We start from the raw sequence: 13954 nt of genomic DNA on the forward strand, positions 1-13954 counted from the left end.
CAGCGGGTGGTGGCGGAGTGAGGGTGCCGTGAGTCAGCCGGCAGTTCCTGTTAGGCATTACTACGGCTACCCTAGGCACGTGCCACCTAACATCCGACAACTTCTTGTTGTCTCATCAGGCATTTATGAGCATTTACTCTGTAATTTGTCGGAGAACATTCTATTTCTTCCACTGGACTCGATCACTTACTTATATTTGGCCCATCGGGCTACCTGACTCCTCTCGATTTGCACTCGATTTGCACTCGATTTCCCGTCTCTGCTGCATTATCCTGATGATCAAGGGCTGGCCCACGGCCTATCAGCGCCATCATCACTTGTTGCCTACTGACTCCATCGAGTCTGGACTTATCTGACACACTAACTCACACGCTAAAACTACAAATGGAAATCTCAGTCCAAACCCCAAAACCACCCCAGCCCTCGGCGCGAAAGCTCTGGGACCTTGGGCCCCCAAAACTCGTCCCAGCCCCTATGTCAAACTGCTCTGTATCAGATTTGCCAGCTGCTGCATAGCGCCTTGGCTGGCTGTCCCGTGCAAGGCATGGATACGCTCCAGTGTACTCCGTAGCCAAAATCGATAATCCTCAGCCGAATGCAACGCTGACCCCAGCTTTGAAATCAAGAACAAGACCAGCCTGAGGCTGCCAGAGGAGTCAATATCTAGATGAAGATCGAGAAAACGGACAGATGAATAAACCCCAAATAATAGCTATCATTCTTCAGCTTAAAGATTGCCTATGTGACTACGAACACAGGACCCCGGGTTTTAGCCTTGTAGCGACTACCTACCAGAAACAGCGCTGTTAGACGGTATTTCATCACCGCTGGTAAAATCCAACGACAGTTAGCGATTTGCGGTAGGATGAACTTCTTATTATTCCTGGCCACCTCCCGAGCAGAATTCATATTTTTTTTTTCTTTTCTTTTTTTTTCTTTTTCTTTTTTTTTTTTTTTTTTGTAAAATGGCAGCCAATAAATGCGCAATTGGGTCTCTTATTGTGGCGGACGTAAAGCTTGCGAAAACAAAATTTTCTGCCACCCCCTGAAAAATAGTAGAACAACACCGCAAAAATAATCAAAATATCCACATATCTCTAGAATCATTCAAATATCATTCAATTCATTCAAATACACACCTTTATCATCAAATACGCATCTTTATCATCAAATCTGTCAATATGCCCCGCAACACCCACTGTTCTATTGCCTTGCAAGCTCATAAAAGAACTTCAACTACTCTGCATCTTCATCTACCCAAACCGCCTGTTCTGAATGTTCCGGATAATGACAAGAATCCAATTGATGATGAGAAGGAGGATAAGAAGGAGAAGAAAAATAAAAAAAAAAAAAAGAAGAAAAAAAAGAAGAAAAAGAAAACACAATCAGAAAATTCTTAATTTTTATAAACATTTATCTCTGAATTTAAGATTTCATTCAAACTGTATAAATGAGTGATTATCAATAAAATAAAAAAGTTTATAAAGATCAAGTTACAAAATGTCACAATAAATGATATGGTTGTCAACTTTTATTGTATTCAATATACTGCAAAAAAAATAGCTGAAAAGTATGTTATGAAGCAAAACTGCAAAAAAATAGAAATTGTAAATTGTATAGCAATTATCTTATCAAATAAATGTGAATCTTCAATCAAAATCATTCTTGAGAAGGAGACAGATTGGAGAGAGATTATCACTTTTTTGAAAAAGTTATATAAAGAGAAAATGAGTGGATTTAACATTGAAATTATCATTTTTTTTTAATCTTTTTAATATTTCAACTTTATTCTTAAACACCTGTGGCGTACTTACGCCCCTACCCACCCCTCGCTGATTCCCAGAGCTTCCGCTCCACCCCTTCCTTCTTCCGCCCCTACTCAAGGCTTCTATCCTTCCTTTTATAACCCTGCGATCGCTCCTTCCGCAGGAATCAATCACTGTAAATAAACAAGCATGTATATATAAGGGCGTCCGCCCATCTTCATCTTTTAGAGAATCAGACGTGTATTATCCTACTAAGCTGCGTACGCTACAACACCTCTGTAATACATAATTTTTGTGATGGGTTAATATTTGTTAATAATTAACTTACACAATCAACTCCTCTTCTGCACCCACTCATTTCTGTCATTGTGATTTTATATAACTTTCAATGTTCTTCCACTTCATACTTTGTATTTATGTAATCTCTAACAATTTTTTTATGTAACTCTTAATGGTCTTTTACTTCATATTCTGTGCTCATATAGTTTTTAATGATTTTTTTGTATAGTCTTTAACATTCTTTCACTCTACATGTCACTGTGAAGCAGATTCTAATATTCTTTTATTTTAATTTTTCTTTTATAAAAACCTTCTTCATACAATTTTTTCTTCTGATCTCTTTTCTCTTTCTGTCTTTTATCAATTTATAATATGTATTTAGAATAGTGTTAAATTGTTAATTGAAATATGCTCATTACATTATAAATTGATTTTTTTGCATTTAAAATATGAATGTCTCATTATTAATTCTTACATCTGAATGCATTGTTTACAGACTTAAATGTTTAGTAGTTACAAGGGATTTTTTATAAACTTGAGTGTTTTTATTGTTAATTATATAGACTGTTGTGTATAAACATTTGAAACATAATCAATTGAATTAATAAATTGAGTTTCACATATAAATGCAAGCCATTTAAGAGTTTCTTAACATTTCAGAGAAAGACACTGCTGACTGAATTGTCAGAGAAGTCTGCATACACTGTGATAAATCAGAGCACTTCACAAATCAATGTCTGAATGTGTTCATTTCAAATAAACCCTTCATATGTGTGAATGCTGTGTCGTCTGTGGACAAGCAAGAACAGGGAAAAGAAGAGCTCTTGTTTTAAAACATGAATGAGAGCTTAAGAAGTAAAAAATTAATTGAAGATTTGAGCAGAAGATGCAAGCAAATGCAATTATGATCTCTATCATTGTAAATAATTTAATCAATATATGAGCAATGATAAACAATGGTTTTCTTCATTACACTCTTATAAACACTCAGTTGATTGAGAAGCATAAGCTTCAATGTATCTCTTTTCTCAAATTGTATAAACTCAGTAAATTTGATGATCTCAGAGAATCTGCCTTCTACAACATGATAGAATTTAATGTCAATGTAGAAGAACATGAGAAAAAAAATCTATATGTATACAAAATACAAACCCTTGAATATGATCTGATGCTCAGTCTATTATAGCTCACAGAATTTGAAACCTTGTTGAACATATACAATCACTGATTTATTTTCTCAGAAAATGACTGTATTTATAAAAAGAATGTCAATAAAATCACTGATCTCATTCAGATATCAGCGAAAGCATTCAAATTATTAATTCATTAAATATATGAGAAGAAAAACATTCAAGTGTTCATTGTTAATATAACAGATATTAAAAAAGTATTATTATTATTCATTCATTATAAATGTATGCAGTTAATGACTATAACATTTATCTGAAATAGTTCAGAATTTTTCAACTTAAGAATAAGTTAATATACAAAATCAATTTAATACATGCAATAGCAGAATTCCAGCCCAGAATCAAACAACTATTCAAACTATTCAATTTAAGAAAGAATGTCAAAAGAATGACAACAGACAATACATTCAATTTAAAACAAATAAAATAAAGAGTAAAGATTTAGACCGCCCCCTCGCCCCCTCGCGCAGCTTCCCGAACAGGCCTGGCCGCGTCGACCCTGCCGTCGCCTGTTCGGGTTTGGCGCCCCTTGAGCTCGCCGCTTTGAGTTACATCATCGATCTGGCCCGGGAGTCTATATAAGGTCGCTCCTCTTCCCTCTTTGACCATGCACCTTCCATCTTCTCAAATTTTTCCCTCCTCGCCTCACTCCTCTCCTTCGCCCTTCCCCTTTGCCCTTGCCGCTCCCCCCCTTTCGCCCTCCCACAGCCTGCTGCCGAGCTTCCTTCCCGAACCGTTTCGCCCTCGCGGCTCCTTTCCCCCACTCCCTCCCCACAAATGAAATCCCTTCTAGACTCCCCATCAGCACCTGCCTTTCCCCCTATTTTCTCTCTTCTTGGAAGGACTGTGTCAATCTAAAGATTACATTTACACAACACACACATCGCCTCTGCTTGAGGATGGACAACAGGCTTTACTCTCTAAATATTTTCCCTCACTCCTTTTGTGTCTCTTTGTCCCCCTGCAAGGGGCTTTCTCTGAGTCTCATGTGATAATATCCCCATTTCCTCACATTTCTTCTTCTAGCTCTCTTTCCCTTCGAACTCCAATTTCGGCACATGCGCTATATGCTATTGACCAATGACAGAAATCCCTCACATCGGCGAAACCTGAGGTTGCTTGGATCCAACATCCCGTCAGGAGCCTAGCGACACTCGGCTGGACACTGGGATGTAACATGGAACACGTGTCCCTGCAATTGCGGGTGCATTCTCGTTGTGCTCTTGACCAATGGCAAAAATCCCTCATGCCGGCGAAACCCGAGATTACGTGGATCCAACGAGCCCCCCTTCCCTGCGACGTAGCGAGATTACGAGGAATGCGACTGAACACTATGAGCTGACGTGGGAGGGGTGTGGACGCAAAATGCCGCCTTGGCTGAGCCTCCGGCTGGTATCGATAGCTGCATTGGCACCTCTTGAAATGTTGGCTTTGGATCCTTGTGTCCAAGCGCGGTATCCCATCTTCACATTGCCTGCCACGCCCAGGCCCACGATTCTGTTGATTGGCGAGGGATGTCGGCAAACCTGACGCTGAGCCGTTTGCAGCTGAAGAGGCGAGGGAATATCGGGGGGCGCAGTGATCGTGTGACGATGAGACGGGGCCTCCTGCATGATCCAAGGGCTTGGGCGCCAGTGCATGTGCCTGTACCTAATTCGTCGACGCTCAAGCCTGATCCACGGTGTGGTCCGGAGGAACCCTGGCTCGATGTTGCATTCATGTGTTGCATGGCGATCGATTACCGTTTTGCGGGTGGTTCCCGGTGTTGAAGTGAGGAGGCGAGGCGTTTTCTGAAGATGCTGGAATCTATCCATGAGACTTTCGTAAACTTTGGGTGCTCTGCCGATGGAGGAGCTTTTCCCGTTGTCGCTCTATAAAAGCGCCGGATTTTCCCCTCCCAAAAGCACCGATCGTAGAACGAGAATCGACGCTTCCCCGAAACCAAACTTAGAGAGCAAAGCCATGGCCGTAGTCACCATGGACAAGATCCAATTCTATCAACCTCCAAATTCCATGAGTGCAACCAAGCCACAAAGCCCGAACCTGCCCGCAATCTCCACACGCCCCAAACCGCCAGCATGTAGACCCAATCCCACCGCCGACTCTTTCACTTCCCTACTCTGTCCGTCACAACAGCTCAGACACCCTTTGCCCCCCCGTCTATTCCCCTCTGTTACACCTCCCATCTCTTCTCACCCTGCAGGCCAACGGTCCCAGCCACCCGAAACTCCAGTAAATGACTTTGACAGAATTTTGGAGGGGATCTCGTCGGACGACGGGAGCCAACCACTTGGCGGGGAAGGGAGAGATGCGGACGAGCACGCCACAATCCCCTCCGGATCGAATCTGAGCGGTTTTGCCAGCGACCGCCTTGGTATGCCTGTCGAGGAGGCGGATACAGTTGCGGAAAGTGCCACTGAAGTCGGCCTTCGCGCATGCCGGTTGGGTGGAAGTAGAGGTTCGTCTTTCTTCTTGACTCGCTCACGATATGTCTTTTCGATCCGCTAACCTCGGCCCTATTCCAGATGGCCTCATCGTGGTAGATGGGTGGATGGAGATAGGTCACGGTGGTGAACCCGCAAGCGAGTCCGAAGCTGGACAGACTTCCTCGCCACTGCTGCCTGCCCGCGAGGCGCCCACTGATCATGGTGACGAGCTAGACGGACGGGATGGCGGATGGTGGTAGAGCTTCATTGACTCCCTGAGAAGTTCCAGGTCAGCTTTTTAGTAGCTTCAATTACCGTCCCGCGTTCTCCCGCTGATCTTCTACTACATGCAGAAACCCCTCCCCCTCTTACCATGGACGAAGTGGGCGCTTCCGCCGGCGCACCCCACGACGACGTCTCTCCACATCCAGGGAGTCGGCGTCAAATCTCAGCTGGCTATGCCGGTGCGACACAGGAGGAGTGGCTGGTCAAAGAGATACTGGATTCCCGGATCCGCGTGCGGAAGGGCAAGCCGCCACTCCTGGAGTACCGTGTTGCATGGCGGCCTACGTGGCAACCGCGGAGCGATCTGATCCCGGGCTGCGAGGAGCTGGTCAAAGAATTCCATGCAGAGTGGAAGGACGAGCGGCCTTCACTGACTACTCTGACGGGCCACATGCGTTTCAAGCAGAAAAGGAGATCGCGCTGGGACAGTGGACGCAAGATTGTAAAATCAATCGGTTAGAATCTTTGTCTGTGCAACATGCCAATATCCATTTCGGTTCTGATTTGTTGTTCCGTACTTTGCCTGTCTTGATTGTCCTCTCGTTTGCTTTGGATTGACATCGCCTATCACATTCCAGCCCAAAGGTTTATCATGCCTACGCCCATGGTATGGTACTTTCTTTGTGTGTGTTCCTTTGTTTGTGTCATTGTTTGCTTGCTCTTCTCCCTCCTTTCTTTGCCTCTCACTTTGGGTTTTTCCTCGAACCCATTTCCGTTCGTCTATTCTGTCTAGATCCGGAGAGAAGTATAAAAGCCTCCTCGGTTCTGGGTATCTATATGTATACTCTTAAAGCGTAATATATCATACGCTGCAAATCGACAAGATATTCGCATCTCAGCAGAAACCCCGTCGCTCTTCTCACCTGTAATAGGAAGTTTTAAAGCGTTCATCACAATGCGGGATGCCAATCATGGCGCGCGAAGACCTTCATCAACCGCCTCGGACCTCAAGGGCGGCGGCAAAACGTTTCGGCGAGACGAAATCATGGAGATCCATAGCCAGGCGCTCGAAATGATTGAAATACTTGAGCGAATGTCCACGATACTCGAGGCGATAGAATGGGGGGAGTAAAGAACGATATGATACTGCCGATCCACGGGCCTCTGCGAGAGAAGATCGGGATCTAACGCGGAGCATTTGAGTGCCGGTAAGCATTATTTCCATATCCAGTGGGCTTTATTGCTGACCGTTCAGCAAGGTCCGTCGAGAATAAGTACAAGGAACGCAGGTTAGGGGAATGTGATTCTTACCGACTATGTACATGTACACCTGCGATCCAAGACGACCTGCTCATTTGTGGTGCTGATGGGATGTGAGGTCATACGGCTACTTCTCGGTTCACTTTCGTGGCGGCAGTTTCTCATAACGCCCATTAAAAAGCTCCTGAAAACCAACATACCTTTGGACTGCGGCCACCTCCAGATATTTATTAGTGTTCAAACTTATTCCCATCTCTTTTCATTGAATATTTGCTGGGGCCTATATTTCATCCTTGTAGTGATCATTTAGCGATTTAGTAAGCCGTCTAAGTGGAGTGGACATAATTCGCCACGGACAAGAGCAATCATTAATTCTATTTATCAATTAAAGCTATACTATCATCATACACCTTAATGTAGGATCATATAACTTTTTTGGGCCTTGCGGCATTCCAAAAATCTCATAAGTACACCTCGTATGACTTTCCAGAAAATCAATCTCTTCGTCAAAGATGCTATATTAAAAGACAAAACAATACACAGAATCTTTACTAGTTTACAGCATCTGAGTTATATTGTGCATCTTGAAGCGTTTCAATCATGTTCCGTGGTAGGTTGAAATTTGGTTTCTTCCACCGTCCGCCGTCTGGAAAGACAAGGCGCCGCAACCGGTTAACGCAAGTGATCAGGGATTGATAGTATGGGGTGAAATTATCCTTCAAAATCCTGAGAAAGTCACCTTCATCACTAATCACCCCTTTCTTCTCATCAGCCAGTTTTTCAGTGCTCACATAATTCCACTCCTCAAAACGCTCGACAATCCTTCCCTTCCCTGGGGCATCGTAGTGAATGCATATCCAGAACAGGACCCAGAAGAACGACTCCGATCATGCATGAAACAATGCTTTTCGCCGTACAAGACACCGATGGCCATGAACGCTCTGGTGCCCGTTTTGCCCCGTGCGCCGGAAGACCCATCCCGTTCTAACTTGATTGCCAGGTCAAGGTCGATCAGAAAGGCAGGCCATGATGGGTTGTCCTTGTCCTCATTCACCATCAGGTTCCGGGGGGAAACGTCGCATTGGATGAGGCCAGCCTCATCATGGAGTGACATGTATCCTTCAATACAGCGGGCCAGCCCAGTGAGAAGTGTAGCCTTCGAACTACTCTCATAGATTGGTTTCCCGTAATCCCGGATGACGACGCGGCGGTGAACTCGATTGAATGGGGCTGAGCTGCCGGCAGATTTGGATGGAGAACTTGACTGGGTACGCCTACTTGGGGGAGGAGGAAATGCCTTGTCCACGCAGTCAGATGATCGCTTCTGGCCGGCGGTGCTGCCCTGGCTCTTTTTTCCTCTTTGAGACCTACTACGCCGCACTCTCGCGTTAAAGCCACCCTTCTCATCTTTCGAAATCGGAATACCTCGGCCCTTTCTGATAGTCAAGACATCATCATCCTTGTTGTCAATGCGAACTGTCTCGTGGTGATAATACCTCGCGACATTCTTGACCCCCTTCGCCATCGCCTCTCGCAGCAACTCTCCTTCCTCAGTGCGTTCCGGATACTGCCAGGAGTCCTTGACAACCAGCGGCGTCTGTAATTTGTCTGTCTCACAGTATACCTTCCAGCAGGTTGTGGCTCGTCCGGCAACACAACGTGCTCGTCCAACAGTCTCGTCGATAATCAGCCGTTCCTTCGTACCGTTCCTATCAATTTCAATATACCGTTCGGTCCCGGTCGCGACGATGGTAGGATCAAACCCAAGCTGTTTCCGGCTCATCAAGAGGAATCCAAGGATAACAGACACAAATCGAAGGCCGTCCCGGTTGATGTTGAATTCCTCCGACGCGATTCCGCCCAGGCGGTCAAAGTTCCACAGTCGTAGGAACTGCCCGCAGAGGGTGAACCCGAGCACGAAACGACGGGTGTCCTGCGCAGCGAGGACCTCTCGGGCGTACCTGCCAAGATCAAACCATGCACCGGATTTCCTGTCGTATTTCGGGTCGTTCTTCAGCTCCCCTGGCACCAGGATTTGTGACCAGTGACATTTCGAGTCCACTGTGGCCGTCAGATCATCGACAAGGCCGACATCGAGCTTTCTCTCCGCGACAGACCCTTGTAGTGGCTGGCTTGGCTGTGCGAGAGGTCTACGATCGATCTTCCAGGACGGCTCTTGTGCTTCGGCTAATCGTACAAGCTCAGCGATGATGTTAGCCAGCCATCTCAGAACGTCTTTTTCTGCCGCAAGTTCAGGCCAGCCCTTCCAGCCCTCATCTTCACGGTAAAGTGGGCTGTTCCCCTTCTCGCACTCCTCCAACACCGATTGTGAAACTGCAGTGAGTTGTGGAATGTATCCAAAGTACGCGTCAAAGAATCTAGGGATGTCGACGTGTATCTCCCCAAGTTCCTCCTTCAGCACAATGTCAACGTGCTTTCGATATTCTGTAGAATTGGCGAAACTGCTTAGTGTTGCGCAGCCAGGGCGTCTGTTGGAGGGATGATGTAGGATGATGATGAGGAGGAGGGGGAGTGCCTCGCGAGACGGCGTCAATAAGACAAAAGACCGCGCTCCAGACATCGAAGTTCCAGGTTTCGACGTTCTGGGATTCAGTCGGAGGCCTTTGAATAACCAGGTGCACCAGCGGCTGGTAGTCGTCGTACCTGAAGTTTCCTTTTGCCTTTCGGAGGCGCTCGAATAATTGTGCTAGATCAGACGCCACGTTCCCTTCATTGATTCGCGACGGAAGGCTGTAGGCTGCACCCTCTCCCTATAAAGCATAGACAAGTTTTGAAATCACATTTTGATAGCGTTGGCCATCGTACGGCGTTCGATGTGATTCATATATTTTTTCAGCTTCCTGAAGCGCGGCTTGTAGATGATTGACTGAGTTGGTGAGAGGGTGATTCTTGATAATTTTGCGATCTTCTTGTGAAAGTCCCTTCATTTTAACGGTATACAAGACCGTTGAGTTGGTGTGAGGTTAACTAGAAGTTGTAAGGGGAGAAATATGCTGATTTCATATGATGAATTGGGAAGCAAACACGGGAACAAAAATGCAGAATAGTTAGGAAGTAATGATGTATTGATACCCGCGACGGAATGGTAACAAGCGCGAACAAAACAGGTAGTGAGGAAAGCCGGCTATTCCCATTTAGGATTAAAGCAGGCCAACCAACCCGTCGTTTCTGGTACTGGAACGGCTTCAACCTTCTGGAGCCACAAAGCTTGCGCCCTGGCGCATGTCTGATTGGGTATGAAGTCCCTTCCTTCATTGTGTCAAACGAATTATATCAAAAAGCGAAATGGGTACGAGGAAAGAGACCTAGGAAGGAACAAATGCCAGCCATCTTGCCCAAAATAAACGGATCAACGCTTGCCCGTCACATGTCAGAAGACGCGAGCCAAGACCACTGATTGTCTGACGGAACGGCCCATCAATCCTGAAAATCATGGTTAGTAAGCCGGCTGGTAGAACCGACTTTTTGAGGCTGTCCAAACACTTTGAGAATGTATGCAATCTCCTTTGAATCTCTTCCAGGCGTGCGCTCCAACGGACCGGTCTTCGTGACTGAAGAAGTGATTTGCCAATAAATTGTGGATGTTGAGATTAGGCAGTAAATCATTTTCGCTTGAGAAGCTCCTATTGGCTCAGTTGGGAGCACTTTCCGTAGCGAGAAACGGCATTATAAGCAGGGATGGGTATAAAAAAAGTAACGGTTGATATGTTTGAATGGGGTCACCAACATTGCATTGGGACCAAGCCACTGCCCAATAACGCCCAGTTTTCAGCAAATGGCCTTTTCGGGCCGATGATCCGGCGCCAAACGAAAAGCGCGAGGACGGATCCCAATTGCCACCAGAAATCATAAACTTCCCAAATTTCCCATTTTCTGATCCAACTCTCAAAATCCCTCATAATCCCCATTCCAAATATCAGAATCGCGTTGCTTCGAGACCCGCTTACCAAACTGTTGGAAGAGGAAAGACAAAAGTACTACAATGAAACTCACCAACCAACAACTCACCAGCTCAATCGATTCAGCGCTACTTGCAAACTTCTCAAGGAAAATCTTCAAGTTTTGCGCCAAAACAAAAGCTCAACACGTCAGAGGAAATTAACAGCACGAGAAAACTTAGAGAAAATTTCGAAACTGAGCTCCTCCGTCTTTGCCCTTTACTCCTTCTTCGTGACGGTCAGTGAAATAGGGCAAAAGAGTTATCTTGAGCTTATCCCAAAACTTCGCAGCTGGTGGAGAAGCGTTGAACACCCGGAGAGGCTATTGGAAACCGTGAAGGATATCTGTGAACTGGAGGGGATTGAATATGTAGAAACTGGTAAAGTGCATCTATTTTAACTAAGTAACCGCTGACTGATAGAATCGCACTACTGTCGCCCAAAGATAAAGAAAATGCATACAGCGATAGCCAGTCAAGTGCAATGGAAGGATCTATGTTCGTATACCGTGACGAGACATCAATGCTTCAAGTCAGCCTCCTACCAAGCGAGCCGCCGTACCAAGAGGTCAATATCACCACCCGAGAACTCATCCACTTCCTTCAAACTAGCAACAGCCTCACGAATCGGCCGGCCACAATAAGTTTACTCCAACAATATGAGACTTCCTGTCCGAATCTGAAATTGAAACTTCCATGGTACAGCGCCTTCCCATCAGTTGAAATCAAGGTTACATCAGACATGGGATCAAGTGTCGCGTTGCTGTTCGCCTGGGAATTGGCAAATGACCTTGTATATTCATTGGGTGTTTCGACTGCGAATATAGCGAACTGAAAGTGAACCCAGGATCAAAAACTTCTCACCAGGCTTCAGCGTAAGAAGAACTTCTCCTGGCAATCCATCTGTTTTCGTGTACCTCGCCGGCTTGCTGAGTACTCTGACGACCCCACCGCCGCCATTACTTGTGACCAGAAGGGCCAAAACGGTTGAGCCTACTGTCACGACGCCTGACGTACTCGTCATTTCAGGGTCCAGTGTGATTCCGTTAGTTGGCTTATCAACATTAGTAGACCATCTCTATAAAGTTGTAGAATTGATTCTCCTACCAAATTTCCCACTTGCCGGAGCCTATCTTTTATTTCCTCAAGGATGTCTTTTTCTGAAAGTGTTTCAATTGGAACCCCGTTGTCCTCAACTTCATCCTTATCCATAGTTGTTGAATAATCGCCTTAGCTGAGAAAAAACCGAATAAAGTAGTACAGGGTATTTGGATGTACGCCAGCGCGAATAAAGTGGCGACACCACGACGACAGGTAGGCGACAACGGGTTAAGATATGAGGGGGGTTGCGATCGTGCGTTTTCCTAGTAAATTAATTATTCCTAAAGTTGCCCAAATTGTCCGTATCGCGTTTCAAGACAGTTAGATATGTATATGATTTCGTTAAAAGAAGTTTGATGCCCAACCTAATGTTTATCCTTGAAAGAATCCTCTTGTGGAAGGTGGGGGTGACCCCGCGGCGGACACCTGTGGATTGAAATGTCCAAATATATTTTTATTTCGCCAATTAATTTCACATATTTTTAATTTTTACAACTAAGAATAGAACTATTCTGTACACAGCTGGCGAATGTTTAGGTCTACATCAACCAGCAATAACAATTGGGTTTCAGAAAGTCACTTTGTCTTCCGCGTCTGATTTTATCTCACGGACAGCCACAGCAAGAAATCAACAATCTCAATAACCCGATGTCAATTCCCATTCATTCCATTCATTATACTCATTCTTGACATACCTTGCTGAACCATCAGCAATAGAGCTCACTGGATATGGAAAAAAACACTTACCTGCACTCAAATGTTATGCAGTGCATTCCAATTTTCTTTCAGAGGCCCGTAGATTAGCATCATATTGTTCTTTACTTCATGTTTCTATTGTCTTGAGTATTGCAGACATTCACTCAAATATTTCAATCATTTCAAGTATCTGACTATGGATCTCCATGATTTTGTCGTGCTGAGCTGTATTGTCACAGCCCTTGGATATTGGAAATAATGCTTATCAGCACTCAAATGCTATGTGCTGCATCCCGATCCTCTCTTGCAGAGGTCTGTAGATTGGCATCATAATGCTCTTTACTCCCTGGTGTTATCATCTCGAGTACCGCGGCCATTTGCTTCAATATTTCAATTATTTTGGGCACCCAGGTCTACAGATCAAGGTTTGAATGATGGGTGGGGAGTGAACATATTCAACAAAGAGTGCCAAGCTCATTTGCGGAGTTGCATTGCACAGTGGAGCACATTTCTGAGATGTTGCTTTCCTAGCACACTCAGTTGCTCTGATTTTCACAGCTATAATCAATCTAATTGGCCATGATAATATGGATTTCCAATCGGACCACACGACCCGACGACCTCTAGACACAGTTCGAAGCCCCAAGAACCCCGCCTTTTAATTTATCCTCCAGGGAACATCTCAGACTAAATTTGTGTGTATCATTGATGATCACCAATTAAAAGTCTTCCTCTATATTAATGCCAAGGACCACCGACTGGAGGCAGTGGGGCCTCGGGACCTACAACGTTTCCCAATAGTTGATAAACGGAGTCGATTGATGGGCGCCGGCATAATGATGTCGAGCTTGCTGAACATGAGAGGTATCCCCCAGAATCCCTATAATTATCACAGATGCAGAGTGATTGTGTTGGTTGCTGTGGGGCATTGAGCCAGGCTGCGGCATCGCTCTATCGATAGTATGCCTGGGTCATTGACAGCTCGCGGTGATGACCTCTAGAGGGCTTCTGAAACTTGTAAACGTTCCCATTTAGTTCTCCTACTTCAACATC

General features: G+C 45.2%; 2 protein-coding genes across 2 annotated transcripts; one reads left to right on the top strand and one right to left on the bottom strand.

The window, feature by feature from the left end:
* Window positions 1-5197: 5197 nt before the first annotated feature.
* On the top strand, window positions 5198-6406 carry HCAG_00455 (predicted protein; the record flags this gene model as incomplete). Its single annotated transcript, XM_001543359.1, has 3 exons — window positions 5198-5693; window positions 5761-5883; window positions 6015-6406. 3 exons carry the CDS (start codon window positions 5198-5200, stop codon window positions 6404-6406), a joined length of 1011 nt encoding a protein of 336 aa, XP_001543409.1.
* A 1527-nt stretch (window positions 6407-7933) lies between these two features.
* Window positions 7934-10094, bottom strand: HCAG_00456 (predicted protein; the record flags this gene model as incomplete). Its single annotated transcript, XM_001543360.1, has 2 exons — window positions 7934-9839; window positions 9973-10094. The coding sequence occupies 2 exons, from the start codon at window positions 10092-10094 to the stop codon at window positions 7934-7936; spliced, it is 2028 nt and encodes a 675-aa protein (XP_001543410.1).
* Window positions 10095-13954: the final 3860 nt, after the last annotated feature.

This window comes from Histoplasma capsulatum, genomic scaffold (assembly GCF_000149585.1).
Source record: "Histoplasma capsulatum NAm1 scaffold_1 genomic scaffold, whole genome shotgun sequence".
NCBI lineage: Eukaryota > Fungi > Ascomycota > Eurotiomycetes > Onygenales > Ajellomycetaceae > Histoplasma > Histoplasma mississippiense.